The sequence below is a fragment of the Urocitellus parryii genome, chromosome 3 (genome assembly GCF_045843805.1).
Source record: "Urocitellus parryii isolate mUroPar1 chromosome 3, mUroPar1.hap1, whole genome shotgun sequence".
Lineage (NCBI taxonomy): Eukaryota > Metazoa > Chordata > Mammalia > Rodentia > Sciuridae > Urocitellus > Urocitellus parryii.
The window spans coordinates 66,044,817-66,063,079 of record NC_135533.1 but is presented as its reverse complement, the minus strand read 5'-3'; the positions used below and the strand labels follow the sequence as shown (position 1 = coordinate 66,063,079).

The 18,263-nt window shown below is 32.4% G+C and overlaps 1 protein-coding gene across 1 annotated transcript in view; it reads left to right on the top strand.

The window, feature by feature from the left end:
* The first annotated feature begins 3,110 nt into the window (after positions 1-3,110).
* Sema3d (semaphorin 3D) overlaps positions 3,111-18,263 on the top strand; it is a 118,002-nt gene continuing 102,849 nt past the window's right edge. Inside the window, exon 1 of the mRNA XM_026384979.2 lies at positions 3,111-3,261. Within this exon, the coding sequence (XP_026240764.1) occupies positions 3,111-3,261 (151 nt within the window). The remainder of the gene's footprint in view (positions 3,262-18,263) is intronic.

Sequence of the window (18,263 nt, the reverse complement as noted above, 5' to 3'; positions counted from 1 at the left end):
GATATCTCAATATGTAGCAAAGGGCCATTAACCCAAACTAATCATTAATTTCCAGGAAATGTCCTCTACTGAGGTCATTATTACTAATAAAATGCACATATGGAAAGTTCTCTTTTTTTGCCTATGCACATAAATGTCTTCACATATACATTGTTACAAATCATAGAACAAAAGTAATATATTTTGCAGGTCCAATGATCAGAAAAACTACCTAATGAGAAATTGAATATACTCAGTCTCGGGATTCAATTTAACTTTCACTGTTTTCAGAGAGTATGGGCGGGGAGGAGAATGCATGCTGGTATGTCAAAGCTGGGGGTCTGCTGCAGTCCGACATCAATGTTCTGTTAACATGATGAAATAGGTAAAAGTGAAAGGAACAGGAAAATAAGATTAGAGAAGCCCTGATGAATGTGGAACCAGCACACATGATCAAATAGCAATGGCAGTAAAAAGTAATGTGTTGTTTTGAGTCATAATATTTTGGGTACCTAAAGAGGCATGAGGCAAATTCAAGAGTTAGCTTAAGTTGCTCTTTGGTGTCCTCTTTCTCCCACCCCCCAGTGGATTGTGCTTTCCTCTCCCTTCCTTCTCCTTATTGCCTTTCACCAAGTCCATGATGCTGCCTGCCTAGCCTTTTCAGAACCCTTAGCCAGATATCACTGTTTCTGGAACTCTCTTTCTGGTTTTCTCTGTCTTCCATGAAATATTCTCATCTTAGTTAAATCTATGTAATGCTCTTTTAAGTTCTCTTTCAGAGTGTCTCATAAATGTCTCAATTTTAGAATTATTTTATCATACTGTAGTTATTTCTATATAATTAATTATTCCTTCAGTCACAATCCTTATCTCTTTTTTTAACCTTAATAAATAGTGGAGGATTACCTATGGTGTTAATGACTGATAAGAATTGCATAATATATACAACCATACATGTATGTATATTCAAATATCATGACCAGTGATATAAATGTATATATGTTAAGATGCAAATGTATAACATTTGTGATGGCAATTGTCCAAAAGCAGCTAATTTTTAAGAAGAATCTATAAGTCAAGGAATATCTACATCTACTTTTAGTGATGTCAAGTCAAACAAAAGTTGCCAGGATACATTTATTAAGACATTGAGTAATTCAAAACATTATTCAAGTCTAATCTGATAACTTTTTTCTATAGGAAAAAGATCAATTATAGATCAACTAAAGTGCCCCTTTTTGTGGCAATAGATTAAACATGTTTTCCTACTACTTTTAAAAAATGTTTCAAATGTGTTATTTAAGGATTTTGTTCGTGTATTATATTAAAATGCATATAATTCAAGTTTTAAAATTAAAATATTCATAAAGGACGGCTTTTTGATTGGAAGGAAATTCTTGTTGTTTCTCAAATTACAACTAATTGGGTGAAACCTTCAAGAAATCTGAAGAAAGGTGAATAAAATATTTTTATTTTAATATTTGATATATTTAATATTTTAATAAAATATTCTTAAATTAATATCAAAAATAAACTATCTGTATAACAGAAATCTATAGGAAGAATTAAATAATTACATGTTACAAAATAATTTGATACTTCCATAGATATGGTTGAAAATAATAAAAATAATTGGGGAAAGCACTCATGCTTAATATTTCATGAAGCAATTTAATGTAAGATTTGTCTATCCTTAAATGCTTGCCATTCATAAACATAAATTAGTACACTTCAAAATTTCATTTTTTTTTTACTTTGTGAGATGATTTTTCACTTGTATGATGTAACTGGAACTTTGATGTTCGAAGTCTTTGAAGCATTAAAGTAAAGTGGAGAATTTCTCTTAATGAAAATTCAGCCTTTATGAGATGTCTTAAAAGAATAGTCATGAAACTCTTATTTTGAATATTAAATGATTAGAAAATTATTTAAAGTCTAATACCTATTTATTAAGACTAATGGTATCAGTAAGGAAGATACAAAAAATATTCAGACCACAGTTAAAGCAGGTACCACATGCAGATCCTCCCTAGAATTCAATAGAATTCAATTCCTTTCCTTGGGCTATTTCCTAGAAAGAAAAGCAGTACATTAAGGCAGGAAGAGAGGTTGAAGATTCGATCAGTAATTCAAGGTCAATTGACTCTACCATAATGAAAACACCAAATTTATAGGTCTTAAGAAAAGTTTAATATTTGATCTAAAGTTCTGATCAAATATTTCCATTGTCTTACTTGCCATACAACCTTGGAAGAAATATTTAGTTCTGTGTGTCAGTTTTCTCAACTGTGAAATGTGGTAAATAACTACTTATTCTATGCCTGTCAATAGCATTATGCCATTTAGTCTTCAAGCTACTTTAAAAAAAAATCTGGTATAGATATTTCAATAAATATTATTTGTAATTTTTAATAACAGGATTAGTTTGAAATGTGTCTTTTAATTTTCTCCAATTTTTAACAAAAATAGCCAAGTCATTTATTTATGGCAGTGTATTTAATAACCACCTCCTCCCTTTTATTAACCTTTACACTTTATAACTTATTTTTCTATTCAGGGCTGCCCTAAACAAAAACTAGTACATGGTATGTTCTAAGCCTACACTCTGTACTGGAGGACCTGACCTTATTTCATCTGATCTCCACCAATTTAAGTAGACTTAATGTCAGAAGTAAGAGAATAACTCCCTTAAAATAATAGCTTGTGTCTATTTTTGTTTGAAAATCTTTCCTTTTGGGATGATATGGAATACAAGTAGACTTCTACCAGTGTTTTCATCTGATCAAAGAAATCAAGTTTTGCTAAAAAAAATACTCAGATATTTACAATTAAAAAAATAACTTTTGTAGAGGTGGTAATTAAAAATAGTTTGATTTCTAATAGTGTATTCATTTCTACATTGAAGTAAAGACAATTCTGAATTTATTACACAGTTTTGGATTCATATTCTCTTGAAAAATTTACTAAGAACAAATGAAAAGAGAATTTTTTTAAAAAAAATTCTATGTATATTTAGAAAATTATCATATAGTATATCTAGAAAAATCTGCAAAAAAATAAAAAAAAACCTCTCATAATTTTTTTTTCCTTTTAGAATCCACTAGTACTGAAAAAGAGCATTGTTTTTCATCATGGATGTCACTAAAGAAGAGCGACCAAAGTTGAGAAGCCACAGTTTTCACCTTTTTCATGCTTTGATGATGTTAAGCATGACTGTGCTATTTCTTCCAGTCATTGGAACTTCTAAACAAAATATTCCACGACTCAAGCTAAGCTACAAAGGTAAATATGTAAATATTTTTACATTCTTCATTAAGATTTCTCAATGCCCTCTGTAATTATTGTATTTCTTTTATTAAGAAATGCATATTGATTTCTGTTACGGTTTAGATGTGGTGTCCCCCAAAGTTCATGTGTTAGACAATGCAAGAAGTTTTGGAAGAGAAATTATTGCATTACAGCCTTAACCTAATCAGTGAATTAATCCCTAATGGCATTAACTGAGTGGTAACTGGGTGAAGGTGGGTTGTGGCTAGAGGGAGTGGTTCATTGGAGGTGTGGCTATGGAGTATTTATTTTGTATCTGGAGAGTGGAGTCTCTCTCTCTTTCTGCTTCCTGCTCATCATGTGAGCTGCTTCCTTCCACCACATTCTTCCACCATGTTCAGCCTCACCTCAAGCCCTGAAGAATAGAGACGGCCTTCAGTGGACTAAGACCTCTGAAACCGTGAGCCTTTAAATAAACTTTTGTTCCCTAAATCACAGCAGTGAAAAAGCTGACTAAAACAACTTCTATGAAATGTTTATAGTGTTGGCTGAGTTAATAAGAGTATTAATACAAAACACAAAGCCCAATTGTTTATTTTGTGAGGAAAAAGGATGCTAAAGTTTTAGCACACTTTTTAGCCCCATTTGTTCCACAAGTTGTAATCAGTTTTGCATTAAAACAACGTCTAAAAATAGAAAATGTTAACCAATTTCATGTAACTATTATAAGAAACTTTTAAAATAGATTTCTTCAGGAAATTTTTAATACTCTGTGATAAATTTAAGAGCTCAAGTGTACATACATATTTTGAAATTAAAAAAGCAGTGACATAGGCATAAAATATAAGGATATAAAAAACCAAGTGAAATCTCAGCTAATTGTTTTTAAACATTTGACATAAACAAATAATTTATAAGTATGATAGTTGGTCATTGTGTGTATATGTTCATCTGTATGTAGCTTTTCTCCAAAGTTTCAAGTCCATAGATTTTGTTTCCTTGGCTTACTTCTCCATGATACACACTGAGTTTCATTAAAACCTCAAATAACCAAAGGTATGTAGGAAAAATCCAGCTTCTTTATTTTGAATTCTGGTAAAAATTATGCTGATAATTTTAATGTTTTCTGATTTTTGTGATGACATTTATCCAGTCCAAATTAAATATATATGATAAAAGATAATTATATATTAAATATAAGAGAAAATGAAATAAGCACATTCTATCACATTTACTATGTTGCTATTTGCTTTGTGATTTACATCTCCTATATTAAAGAGTTGAACAATTTTTTTTTTGTTTTTGGACTTATATGTTTAAAATTCTTTTAAATTAGGAGTATATTGTCAATTTATGATGAGATTTTTATCTAAAAACATTGATCTCATTATGAAATATAATTTATTAATATTTGTATCAGTAGTTGAAAGATATACCTGAGTATTATCCATTTCTTATTCATAGATGTATTCAATTCATTCCCCTAAAATTATTTTCTCTTAGTTAACAGTCATGGTGAGACACAGACTACAAATAAAAAACAAGATCAAAGCTTTTGAGCATGATAGAGTAACTAGTAATGCATTATATCATCTGCTACGAGCAATTATACAACTGAACAAACTACATGAAGCAACCAGTTTTAGATATTGAACAATAGGTAGCAGGAATTACCCACCTAAAGGTGAGACTCAGAAAGGTTTAGGGCATACAGAGTATTAGTGAGCTAATGTAAGGTATTAAAGGTCCAAGAGTGCTGGAATACAGCGCTGGAATACAGAATCTCTGTCCAACTAGAACAAAAAGACCTCACCAAACACATTGACACTCAGATGGCTGCTGAAAGGTCACATTTTAAGTACTGAGATATTCTTTCTCAAAGTAAAGGATATACTAGGCCAGCCTTAAAACAAAATATTTAAAAATAAGCCTCAAAAGGATCATATTGAGTTGCCATTAAATTAAATGTCTTAAAAACAACTAGATCCCCAACAATTTAATGTCTACCATGTTCAGGTACAATTAAAACATACTAGTCATACAAAGAAACAAGAAAATTTAATAACAAGGAAAGTATACAGGTAGTGGAAGGTCACTTGAGATGATACAAATGTTTACATTATCAGAGAAGGACTTTAAAATGGCTGTTATATTTTTAAGAACTTAAAGTAAAATGTTATCAAATGAGTTAACATGGAATCTCAGCACAGAAACTAAAACTACTAGGAAAAAAGAAACTAAATAGAAATAATAGGGATGAAAAACATTTCTGAAATTTAAAATTTACTGCACACATTTAAGATTTTAGATTGCAGAACAAAATTTAGTATAACCAGAGATAAATTGAGCTCTTCCAGTGTAAAGAACTCTTATGGGCATCTTATACATCCATTTATCATATGCTCTTGAACCAAAATCATAACTACAAAGCTCTTTGAGAAATGCTCTTCTGTTCCTTGTACTGTCTTCATGACTATATTGTCACAGTATTTTTAAGATTCTTAGAGGTCCTATTGGGTGAAAGGAATCTTCAAAACCACATATCTTAGGTTTCTGTTATGTTAGTGCCCCATTCTTAAAATGAAAATAAAATTTGGATATCTCTTAATGTATAACAAACCATCATAGAATTCAGAGCTTTAAAAAAATTATGATTAATTCCCATTTCTGTAGGTCAAGTCTTTGAGAAGGGCTCAACTGGGTGTTCTGCTGTATACTCTCAAATGTAGGTGTGGTGGGATAATGGTTGGAAATGGGGCTGTAATTGTCTGGTTAGTTGCATCTCATTCTTCAAGTAACCTCAGGATTTCTTGGAAGGATTATCTCTACATGGGCCATTTGAACTTCCTTTAAAACAGCCCAGGACCTCAAGTGCATTTGTTTCAACAAACAACAAGGGAGGTATAGGTTGAGTTTTCAGAGCTACCTTCAGAATCCACGTGGCATTTCTTCCAGGATATTCTATTGATTGAAATTAGCATTAGAGTTCAAGAGGAGAACATGGAGCCTGTACTTTTCAAGTCATATATGCGAAGAGCAGTAACCTTTAAGAGATTGTTGTGGCTATCTATATAAAATACAATCTGCTACAATTAACCTTTAGATAGCCTTTGACTTTTATGAGAAACACCTGTGAATCAGTAAAGAAAGGAAATGGAATTATAACAACTTCATAGCTATATAGAAAAAACTGAACATCAGTCTTTACCCCACAAGATGCACAAAAACTATCTCAAGTTGGATGATATGCCTAAAAATAAAAGCTAAAACACCTAGGATAAAACCTGGAATATCCTTATAACCTAGAATAAGCAAAGATTTCATAAGCAGGGCACAGAATAATTACTACTGTAAAAGATTTTTAAACTCTATGTCAGGAAAATTAAAACAAAATTCTGCTTATCAAAGGCAAGCTATAAAATATTCAAAAAATATATCTGAGAAAATGTCTTCTATCCAGAATATATGTACACAGAAACAAATCAATAACAAAATAACAAAAACTGAAACAAATGAATAATAACAAAATTATAAAGTCTAAAATAACTAACCAGACACCACTCACAAAGAAGATGCACAAGTGGCCAATAAACTTTTGAAAAGTGCCAGACATCATCGGTCTTTAAGTAAATACCAATAAATATTACAACAAAATAGGACCATATGTAAGTTTTTAAAGAAGTATTGGCAATATCATATAGCATCAGTATGTGGAAATTTTTTTTTAATTTACTAACATTGTTAATAGGAGTGTAAAACTGAAAGTTTTGTTTCAGTGGTTCCCATTACAACTAAACATAGACTTGCTATTTAGCTGAAGTTTTAGAACTGATAAAACTAATCAATAGCAAAAGAAAAAAAATAAATCACATTGGGGGGACAGCAGAGAAGAATGACCAGCAGAGAGGGGAGCATGAGAGAGAGAAATTTCTGTGACTATGAAAATACTCTATCTTGGTAGATATGTGGATAACTGAAGTATGCAGATCTGTTAAAACTCATCAGTTTTTTCATATGAGAACTGCTTATTTGATTGTATACAAAATTTACCTTTAAAAAAAGAATCAAAACCACATAGGAGATGCCACATGATAAAAAGTGGTAATAGAAAATTTTAATATAAAGATATTAAAAGTAAAAAAGTAAGCTACCTGTTTTCTGTAATATAGTGTATATTACAAAAACATTCCACCAATAAATGTGGGCAAAGAAAAACAATTAGATGTGCAAATAAAATTTCAAGAATAGATAATATTCACTGAGTATTCATAATGAACAAAGCATTGGTATAATGGCTGCTGGAGAATTATCTCATTTCATTGTCACCGCCAGCCTGTGAGGTGGAAATTGTCATCCCATTCCAGTCTGAGGATACTAGATACTGAGAGACTGACAATTTGCCAAAGCCACAAAGTTATTTCATGGCTAAAGTCCTGGGCCAGCTCCTGGCTGGCCCCTAACCTGTCTCTTAGACTGTAGAAATAAGTAATTCACCCATTAGGCTCTTACCTAAAAGACTGAGTAAAGTTACAGAAAATACCATGCTCATATTTGACTAAAACCAATTATGTGATTTTCAGTTGTCAAAATTAAATGGAGTTGAAGAAAACCATGTTCATTCTTTAAGATCACTGGGAGGGGGGAATCAAAAATGCTTTACTGAGTTTTATAGGATTTTAAGCTCTTTGTTATATTTGTTGGGGGAAAAGAAAGTAAATTGTGACTGTGGTAATTTGTCTTTATAATCAAAATTTCAAAGAGAGAGAGAAATGTGTTACAGTAGATGAGGTAGAGAGAGGTGACGGGAGCAGAGGGGAGGGGAGGCTGGGGATAGGGAGGGCAGCAGAATACAACAGACACTAGTATTGCTGTATGTATAAACGTGGCTGTATAACCAATGTGATCCTGCAATCTGTACACGTGGAAAAATAAGAATTCATACCCCATTTGAATCAAATTTATGATATGTCAAGATCATTGTAATGTTTTGAGCAACTAATAAAAAATCATAGAAGAGTGGATTCTAACTATTAACTCAAAGGTAAAAAATTACTAATTTTAAAATAATAACTTGTTTTAATATATAATTTTGGCCTTCTATCAATCCCAGAATCTCAGCCAGGCGAGATGCCCATGCCTGTAATCCCAGCGGCTCTGGAGGCTGAGGGAGAAGAATCTCTAGTTCAAAGCCAGCTTCAGCAACAGCAAGGTGCTAAGCAATTCAGTGAAACTCTGTCTCTAAATAGAATACAAAAGTAAGGCTGGGGATATGGCTCAGTGTTCAAGTGCCCCTGGGTTCAATCCCCCCACACTCCCCCTCCAGAAAAAGACTAAGAATCTCATTTTATTCATCTGTCAAAAAATCTTAATTCTTCTAAGCACCTTGTTCTTCTATAGATGTAGAACTAGTGTACTTTTGGTTAAATTAAATGCAATGAAGTCTATGCTTTTATTGCTTCTTATATGTGATACACATGCCAAATTTATATCTTTTCAAATGTTTTAGGTCATCTACATATCAAAGCCTGGTCACTAATACTAGACATTGGATACAAAGCAAGAATTCTAGTAATTTCCCAACCAGTACACACATACACAGCCATACTAGCTTCCCTAAGCTGCTACAAGTCATTCATTTTTTGATTAAATGCTTATAACAAGAGTAGTCTCGTTAGCTAGGAGAATTATTAATAATCCCACCAGCTTTGTGTACTTATCTTTCCAACCACTTTAAAGAACACAGTGTTTTACTTTTGAAAATCACCAGTTGTTCAGCACTGTGAAACCCATCCATTTGCAAGAATTCCAAGTTTCTCTGTTCACCTTTCCTATATTCAGACTCTTATAGAAGGAAAATAGCTCAATTCCTGGCATATTACCTTTTAAAAGTGTACTTTTCCTGACTGAAAAAAAAGTTAGACCATAAAATTATTGTTAATTTAGTGTTATTATGAGGAAAAATGCTTGTGTAATGCCTTCCCACTTCTGAGACAATAATCACAATTTTCCTTTGGCATTCTGCTTTTCTCCTGATTATGACTAATGAATTGAGATCAGCGGGCACTACCTTTTTCTTAGGTAGCATTGAGAGTCTAGAAGTTCATGCTTGGGTATTTAAATGATAGTGGGATGTGTAGAAACTCAGCCAAAACAAAAAATTAATTTGGGATTTAAAAGAATTTTTATAGGTCCAAAAATCCGTATTGTTTTCTTTGGTTTCACCCCTTCTCAGGTGCCATCTACAGAGCAGAATGTAAGATATGAGCAGCCCTAGGTACTTGGAACAGCTGCAAGATAATACTGAGGGATTTCTTAAAGGTCAACAGAGTTGCAATAACCATTTTATCCAAAGAATGCTCTTTGATTAAAGACTTAGCTTTGAACCTCTGAATCCACAGGAGCTCATTTGGTTCTATTGTTGTACAAAGAGATTTTCCTTCAGTTCACGTTTTGAATTCTTACATATTTATGCATACTGAGTGTCTTTCCTGAATAATAAGTATGGAATCAGAGGTCAGAATAAACTATATTTTAGATTTTTATATTAGATGATTATTACATATAATTTGGCCTATAAACTAGGATTCTCATAGTGACTTCTATAGAGATACTACAATTGTAAAATAATTTTTGTGAAATGACCTACTTTAGTCTCATAATAATATAAACTTTGTGACAATGATTACTAGGGACCTTATATGTGTTAGGGATATTTATATACCTATATATCATTGCCCGTGTAAAGTTGCTTATTTGGATAAATAAATAATGAATAAGTAAAAGGCAACTGCAAGAAAAGGAAAGTAACTTATTTAATGGTTTTATGCTCAACCATTCTACAAATTATAGGGATTCACCACTATATACCAGGCATTGTTCTAAGTTTGAGAAAAGTCACATTGTCCCCTTTGAACTTATTATATATATATATATATATATATATATATATATATATATATATATAAACAGAACAAACCAGCAAATATCATTTTTAACTGTGGTAAGTACCATGAAGACTGCAAAGGTGAGTGGCTGGATCCACTTATTTTACTCAGACTGTATCATGTCTGTGGAGTTCACAACACTGTGAAAACCTATGTTTTCATACTCTGAGACATGAGAAATATAAGACTCAGATCCTGAAGGATTTGCCCAATAGTGAAACTCTCAAAGAGCAGAACTATATCTAGTTCAAGGCACATGATCCTGTCACCTCATCATGCCTTTGAGGGAAATGTTACATACTGAGGAACATCAATGTCAAGACACATACACACACACACAAAAGCCAATATTCTACTATCTTTGGCAGCATGTTCTTTCCAAATAACTTCCACTAGTGAGTAATGGTGTTTTGTGTTATCACTGGAAGAAAAACTTGACGACCCCTATTAAATTTTTATCTGCTACCTTCTAAATAAGCATTAATTCATTTGATAGAGTGGTTCTTTATTTTGTCAGAATTTTCCAAGAAATGAAAAGATAAATCTATATTTTTATAGTTAAAAAATTAATTTAACTGTGAAATGCAGCATGTGTCTCAGCTAGAGATTTCCTGTTTGATTCATCAAGTCTTTTTTAGTTTGACTCTCTAATATTGTGTCTGTTATCTCAACTCAATAAGATATAGCAGTGAAGTTTCTGAAATCCAAACACTTAGGTCTTAACTATCCTTTTATTAGTTGTGATATATTTGGATGTTTATTTTCTGTGCTACAGTTTTATTACTTATAACATAGCAAATTAGCAATATGCTAGTTGCATACATTGATTTATTCAATTCTAATAAGTTTTTTATAGACTGAAGTCTTCCCTACACAAAAAGTCTGAAAAATAGTATTCTGTCTTGGGAATTTTTAGTACACATTACCATTACTCCTGTGTACTCCTAAAGTACTTTCTATCATCGTTACTTTCCCTTAGGCAAGAACAGCTCATAGATTATGAATTTATTGAGGGTATTTCCCCCTATTTTTACCATTGTGATCTTTTAGTAGCCCTTATAATAAGATCATTGTTGTCCTTGATAAAAGTGGTTTTTTGAGTGGTGGTAGCCCTCTTTATGGATTAAAATGAATCATAAGTCACTCAGGAATGATGCAATTCAAAGCTGGTATTTTTGTTGTCAAATCAATATGAAATGACAACCTATGCCAAACATCTCTCCATTAGTACTTAGTGAAGACACATTATCAATCTTAGAGTAAGAATTTATATATATACTGCATACAAAGCAATTCATTGATGGTTTGATTGAAGGGGGATATGCTATGGTTGAATGGACTCACATGGTTTCCCAGGCATGTTTTCACTAAAGTGAAGTTCTTACATCTAGTCTTGCATAGGCATAAATGTTAAATAATAATTTTATTGTGTAGCAATATTCAACTGTCAATAGTTAATAACAATAGTTCATGTATGCCTACTATATTTCTCGTATTATTCTTGTAACTTGTGGATAGGTTAGCAAACAAAGGAGGCAAAAATCCTTGTCACCATGTAGTTTATATTCTGGTAAGGAAAACAGACCATATATAAGTATATTATTTAGTCAGATGGAAGGTGATATGTACTATGGAGAAAAATAAATCAGGAAGGGGAGTAGTGAAGGTGGAGTAGTTAATATGGTAGTCAGGGAAAGACTCACTGAGAAAGTGGTGCCTTCACAGATACTTAAAGATATGTCTGTTGCCAATCACACAAATATCTGAAAAATTTTAGCAGAAGCAAAACCAAGTGCAAAGCTCTGAGGTAAGACAGTGTCTGGAAAGTTTAAGGATTTTAAAGAAGACAATATAGAACATAGGGAAAGAAGAAGATTGATTAAACAGGGAGTCGGCACTTGGCCATTGTTAAAACGTTGACATTTAGTGCTATGGGAATTCACTGGAGAATTTTCACAGTCTGACATGATCTGACTGTCATTGCAATAAGGTTATTTTGAATTCTGTGTTGATGATGGGAGGACTGAGAAGGAAAGAGCCAAGAAAGGCTTTGAAATAATCTAGGTGAGAAATGATAGTTTTGTGTGTCTGAATGGCAAGAGTAGAATATGCAGTAGAGCCAATAGAATATGCCAATGGACTGGAAACAAAGAAAAAGAGAGGGAAAGATGTCAAATATGACTCCATGGGTTTTGGTTTTTTTTTGTTTGTTTGTTTGTGTTTGTTTTTGTTTTATTTAGTTTCTTTGTGTGTGTATGTGTGTTTTTGTGTTATGTGTGTGTGTAGTTTAAAGACAGAGTTACCAGTTAATTGAAATAGGGAAGAATAGGAAAGAAATAGGTTTGGGGGTAGACCAAATGGACATATTTTATTTGATAAGGATTAGATATCTAAGTGAAATACCACAAAGACATTAAATCTGGAATTCATAGAAATGTAAATGGATATATTAATTTGGTAATTATCATGTAGAAAATTTTAAATCCATGAGATAATCAAAGGATGGATGAGAATAATTCAGAAGATTAAGTTCTGGGATACTATCAAATGAGAAAATTGGAGAAAGAAGGAATGAGCAGAGAATTGAATTAAAAAATACTATCTGGGTATGTGGTAAAAAGAAAGAGGAATCATAGGATAGGAGTTAAATGAAGGAAACAAAAGAAAAGAAATGTCATCATTGCCAAAGTCAGCTGATATGTCAGGAGAGGTGACAATTGAAATTTACATTGACTTTAACAACCAAGGGATCATTGTTATCATACAAATGACATTGCAAGAAACTTTGCTGGAGTTAAGAAGATAGATAAAATCTCTGATGTCTATATAGGTCATCATTGTTTTTTGGGCTTAATAAAGGAGAACTAGGTTATGAGATACTTTGGTTGTGTCTTTGTCCATGCAAAATTCTGGTAGGGACTTCAAAATGGGCAGAGATTAAGTAAAGATAATTTGTACTAAGATCAAACTCAGTCAACTATTATTTAGTTGAAAAGTTCTTTTCAAATAGATCTTACATATGGTTCATTTACTATTCTATAAATTTATTTTAATAAGGTATAAGTATCTATGTACAATTTGTCTATGTACAACTTCACTTGGGTCTTATTAAAGAATTTTCACACTGAGACTCTTTCAGAATGTGTGGCTCTTGGGGCTGGGATTATGGCTCAGTTGGTAGAGTGCATGCACAAGTCCCTGGGTTCAATCCCCAGCACCAAAAAAAAAAAAAAAAAAAAAAAAAAAAAAAAATCAGAAGGTGTGGCTCTAAATTTAAGGACAGTATAAAATAGAATGACATTCAGTCTTCTTTAACAGAAAATTTGACTAATGTCTCTCTGTATTTTAAAAATGAGTAATGTGCAGTTCGCATTTTTGTATGAGTCCTTTAAACATGCTACTTTAACTGTATTAATTCAAAAGAGGCATAAATTAGGACTAATGTGTGTTTTTACTTATAAAGAGGCTTATTAAAGCCACAGTGACACATTTCAGAAAATACAATACATAATGCAGTGATCCCAAAGGAACAGGGAAGTAGAGGAAGCAGTAGATGTGAATTTACCTTGATATATTCAGTAATAAGTAGAGCTATTTGGGGAAAGAATATTGTTTATCTAAATATTAAAATATACAATATAGCTATAATAGGTGAAGGACACAGAATTAAGAGACCTGTATAAGTTTTAGCTACTTTTGGACATGTACTATCTATGCATCATTAGAACAATCACTTGCCCTCTCTATGTCTAAATTTTCTCATCTGGATATTAGGTTTACCTGGAAATTAGATTCTCCTTGAGAATCAAATTAGGTAGCATATGGGCAAACCTCTCAGATATTGTAAAGAAGTCTAATGGATTTAACGAATGTTTTTTTCATGCTAGTGTTTTGTTTGCTTGTTTTATCTACCTCCTATCTAAATCAGAATTTGTTATAAAGTTATTATTAATAATTTAGAGACATTAACGTACCACGTGGAAACTCAACTGTGGCTCTAAGGCTTTGCATTGCCAAGAATTCTTGTCATCTCCATACTAGGGGGAAGGAGGGAAACAAAATGTGCCTCAGCATTGCTTGTCAGGATTTAACATACATTCAAGTCAAATAGGTGTCTTTGAAAAACACAGATTGTCGTTAAGAAATCACAGAACAGGCTTGAGATTCTGTATTTCTAACAAGGTCCCAAGCAATAGTGCTGAGGTGCAGCAATGATTTTGACGTCCTTATCTACAAGGGCTTCTGATCTTTTTAAGGGAGAAAATGAGTTCACAAAATCACAGCAAAAAAAGATTAGTGTCATAATGTGAATACAAGGAAATGTTTAAAAGATTTAGGAGGGAAATAGTTATGAAACTGACCTTTGTGCATTGGAGGAAACAAAATTTTGAATGAAGTACATGTTGGCATGGGAGGATTTCAATTATGAACTTGACCAAATTGAGCTGAGATTATGGTAAAAATTGAATAGGCAGCATCATGTGATAGGACCTGGTGGGGAGAAGAACAACAAAATAATTTATGAGTCTGTTACAGTAATTTAGAGAAGTAATTTTCACCTTAGCCTACTTAACAAGGAGTAAATACTTGAGGAGGGAGAAGATAAATTTACATGATAGGATCTCTAAGGCTTTAAATTTGGTACAGTGGTGTGAGGGGAATGAATAGTGTTGGAATTACATGAGGGAAAGAAGAATAAGGGCACAAGGAAAAGGAACTAACAATGATTCTGAGATGTTGAACCTAATGACCAGGTTGTATCACTGAAGTATTAGAATCAGCAGGAGGAGATGGTTGAAGGGAGAACAATATCTAGCAGGCAACTAGAAATTCTGAACTGAGACTTATGAGAAAGAATGGGATTTTAGGTATCTGTTTTGAAGTCATTGACAGAGAGGTAACAGCTTATGGAAAATAAACAATTTATGGGAAATAAAATCTAAGTGGGAATCATCATTTCGTTGCTTGTACTTTATAAATACTGCCTAAGGCAGGGAATGACATCTTAGGATGTTATTTTTAAGACCTCTCTCTTAGAGATATATTTGCAATTTTTTGTGCAAATTCTCTGAGCATCTTTATCAGGATTATGCTTCTTGGACCAGTGATTAGAATAAAAATGTTGAAAAAAAACCCAGAGAAAATATGTACAAATGATTAACATCTTATTCTGAATGAAAAGTCAAACTAATATTTTCCTGAATGTGTGGAAATTAAATTTCAGATCATGTCACAATTTTCCCCAACACTATAAATGCCATAGATGCCAAATGTTTTTAAATTGCATAATAATAAGAATGAGGACATGATTTGAACAACTTTTAAGAAAAATAGGAAGCATTTTCAAAGGCTTGGGGAAATAGATTACCTGAGACTTCTCAGTAGTGACCAGTCTCACATGTGCCTTTGATCGATATTTTTGTATATTTACATTTACCTTTGATTGATGTGAATCAATTTTTTAAATTATACTTGTTCCAAAATGTTATCTTTCTATTTAATACTCATAACCTTTTGCTCTGTACATTATTTTCCAGTAATCCTACCTTGAGGAATTACCTGCTCTTGTCACATTTGTCTAGCTCTTGCAGTCAATAGTAGATGTTGTGTGCTAAGCTATGATTTTCTGGGTTTTTAAAAATTTAAATTTGCATACTTGACTAAAACAAATCCTCATTCACTTGTGGTATGGTGTTTTCATTTTAAACATTTCTGAAATTTGAAAGGGGACAAATTCTAAATACCTTGATGTGAGCCAAGAAACTAATTGTCAAATAAAAATCCATTTTCCACATGACCATCTCTGAATCATTCCTGAGGAGGTTTATTCTATCATGGCATTGCATTTTGGGAAAATTTTCAGTTATTTATAATACTAGTCTTTTTATATAGGTCAAAAGGAAAATTTATCAATCATACCAAAGCTTTTGAAAAATATAGAAATGACTTATTCTTTCTGAACATATGCATTTAAAAGAATTATATTATAAATTATGAATCTCACATGTGATGAATTATATAAAGCATCCACTTTGAAAGCTAGCCAAATAAGAATAAACCTGTGATTTAAAAAATGAAAATGTAAAATTACAACTTCCCTACTTCACATCCTGTCCTGGCAGGAACATAGATCCAATGACATAATAGGCTTTATTTGGTTCTGATTTATGTTTCCCTATGTGATATCATCTGATTTATTATTGACACGGTAATGTTCTAGGACCTAATGAATAGAATGATCTCCAACATTCATTGTAGAAGAGTAGAGTTAATTTGATTTTTTTTTTTTTTGTTCTTCTTTCTGAATTTGAACTTGCATTTACAGGAACAAAAAAAAGTTAAAAATTTTGCCTATGAAACCATAATGATAATATAATATACACTTGTAATATTGAAGTACTGTTTGTATGTATTGTAGGTTTAACTAATATTCTTTTTGTGATTTGTATTGGTTGATTAGTTATGTAGACTAAATATACAAACAGACCTTAATAGACATTTTTGTGTAGGTGGAAGTGAACTATCTTGATAACAAAATCTTTTCACATGACCTCAAGCCTCAGAAAACCTACTGAAGAGGCAAGGCCAATTTAAGATGAATTAATTTCCCCAAAGTAAAATTCAAGGAAGAATCCAAGGCCTTTCCTCAGACCAAAAGCTGAAAAATCAAACACATGTTAAGAGCCATAGAGACTCAGTGAGAGATATTAGGGGCTAATTTTCATTTTCGAAAAAACAAAGTTTATTCTTTACTCAATTCCTGACCCAAAGCCTGAGAGGCTTTTTATTGGGAATGATTTTGTAGCCAAACATTTCTGAAAATTATGAGAAGAAGCTTTGAAGAAACTCAGAAGGACACTAAGTCAGTATGAGAAGTCCTAGAATTCAGAAATAGAGTAGAAAAGCTGAACTCAGGGGGAAAGCAGGAATAGAAAGATTGAAAGAATTAGAGACAATCTACTTGGAAAACTTTGGAGAGAACATACTAAAGAACTAACTGTATTCAAGAGTCCTCAGATAGCCCTACTGATAAAACTGCTATTTCCTTGAGGAAAAAGACAAATGGGTGGGGCAACAATTTCTGTTGAATGTCCTGATATGTCAGAGAAAGGTGACTGAGTTATCATCTGTATCTATTCTTTGTTGTGAACTTTCTCTGCTAAGGAATTCTACTCCTCAGTCTGTAGTAGACTAGAATTTGACATTCTCCAAAGCTGATTCTTTTTTTCTTTAACTTTGTGAATTTGTGCCTTCAGCAATCTTGGTTTTCTTTTCTCTTTCTTTATAATCTCTCAAAGTTACATGTTCTTTGAGGATGAGGGAAGCCATTTTTTAGCTGAGAGAAACTGACAGCTCCACCCAGTTCAGGATTTCTGGCAATAAATGCAGGATTTCAAGGGTATGGGATCTTGTTCATTTAGCAGTCAAAAACTGAGGAAGTCTGTGTTGCTTAATCCTAAATTTATTAGATTCAATATGACTAACCACTCCCTTCCTTTCTGGGGTGAAGAGGAAGAATGCAGACCATCAGGTCAAATGTTTTTTTCATAATGAATGAACAATTGTATTAAGGAGCACTGAAAAGGAAATACAAAGAATTCTTTTCACAGCAAATGTTTATTTCAAGTATGAACAGGGATTGCCTGGCCCATAGCCAAACCTTCACCTGGAGCAACACCAGGTCATGAGTGAATAAATTCTTGCCACTGGGCTCCACCACTGAGAGAAAATCGATCATGCAAAGGCTTTGGAACAATTTTGGAACTCACTGAATTAATAACCTATTTGTTAAATAAGATTATTGATGAGATCTCCCTTTAGCTAGAATTGTTTTGTACTATATTTCTTTTCTTCCCCAAAGTACAGATTGCCTGATTTTACAAGCAAGAGTATCAATCAGTATTAGATAAACTAGAGTTGTTATTTGATATGTTGATATTTGTCATTTGATATTGCCATAGAACTCATTTGGTTTCTTTATCAACACTTAAAAGATCCGAAAAAGCTAAGGTAGCATTAATTAGTTTTGCCCAAGGAAATATAGATAAGAAGTACTTTCCATTTTATTACTAA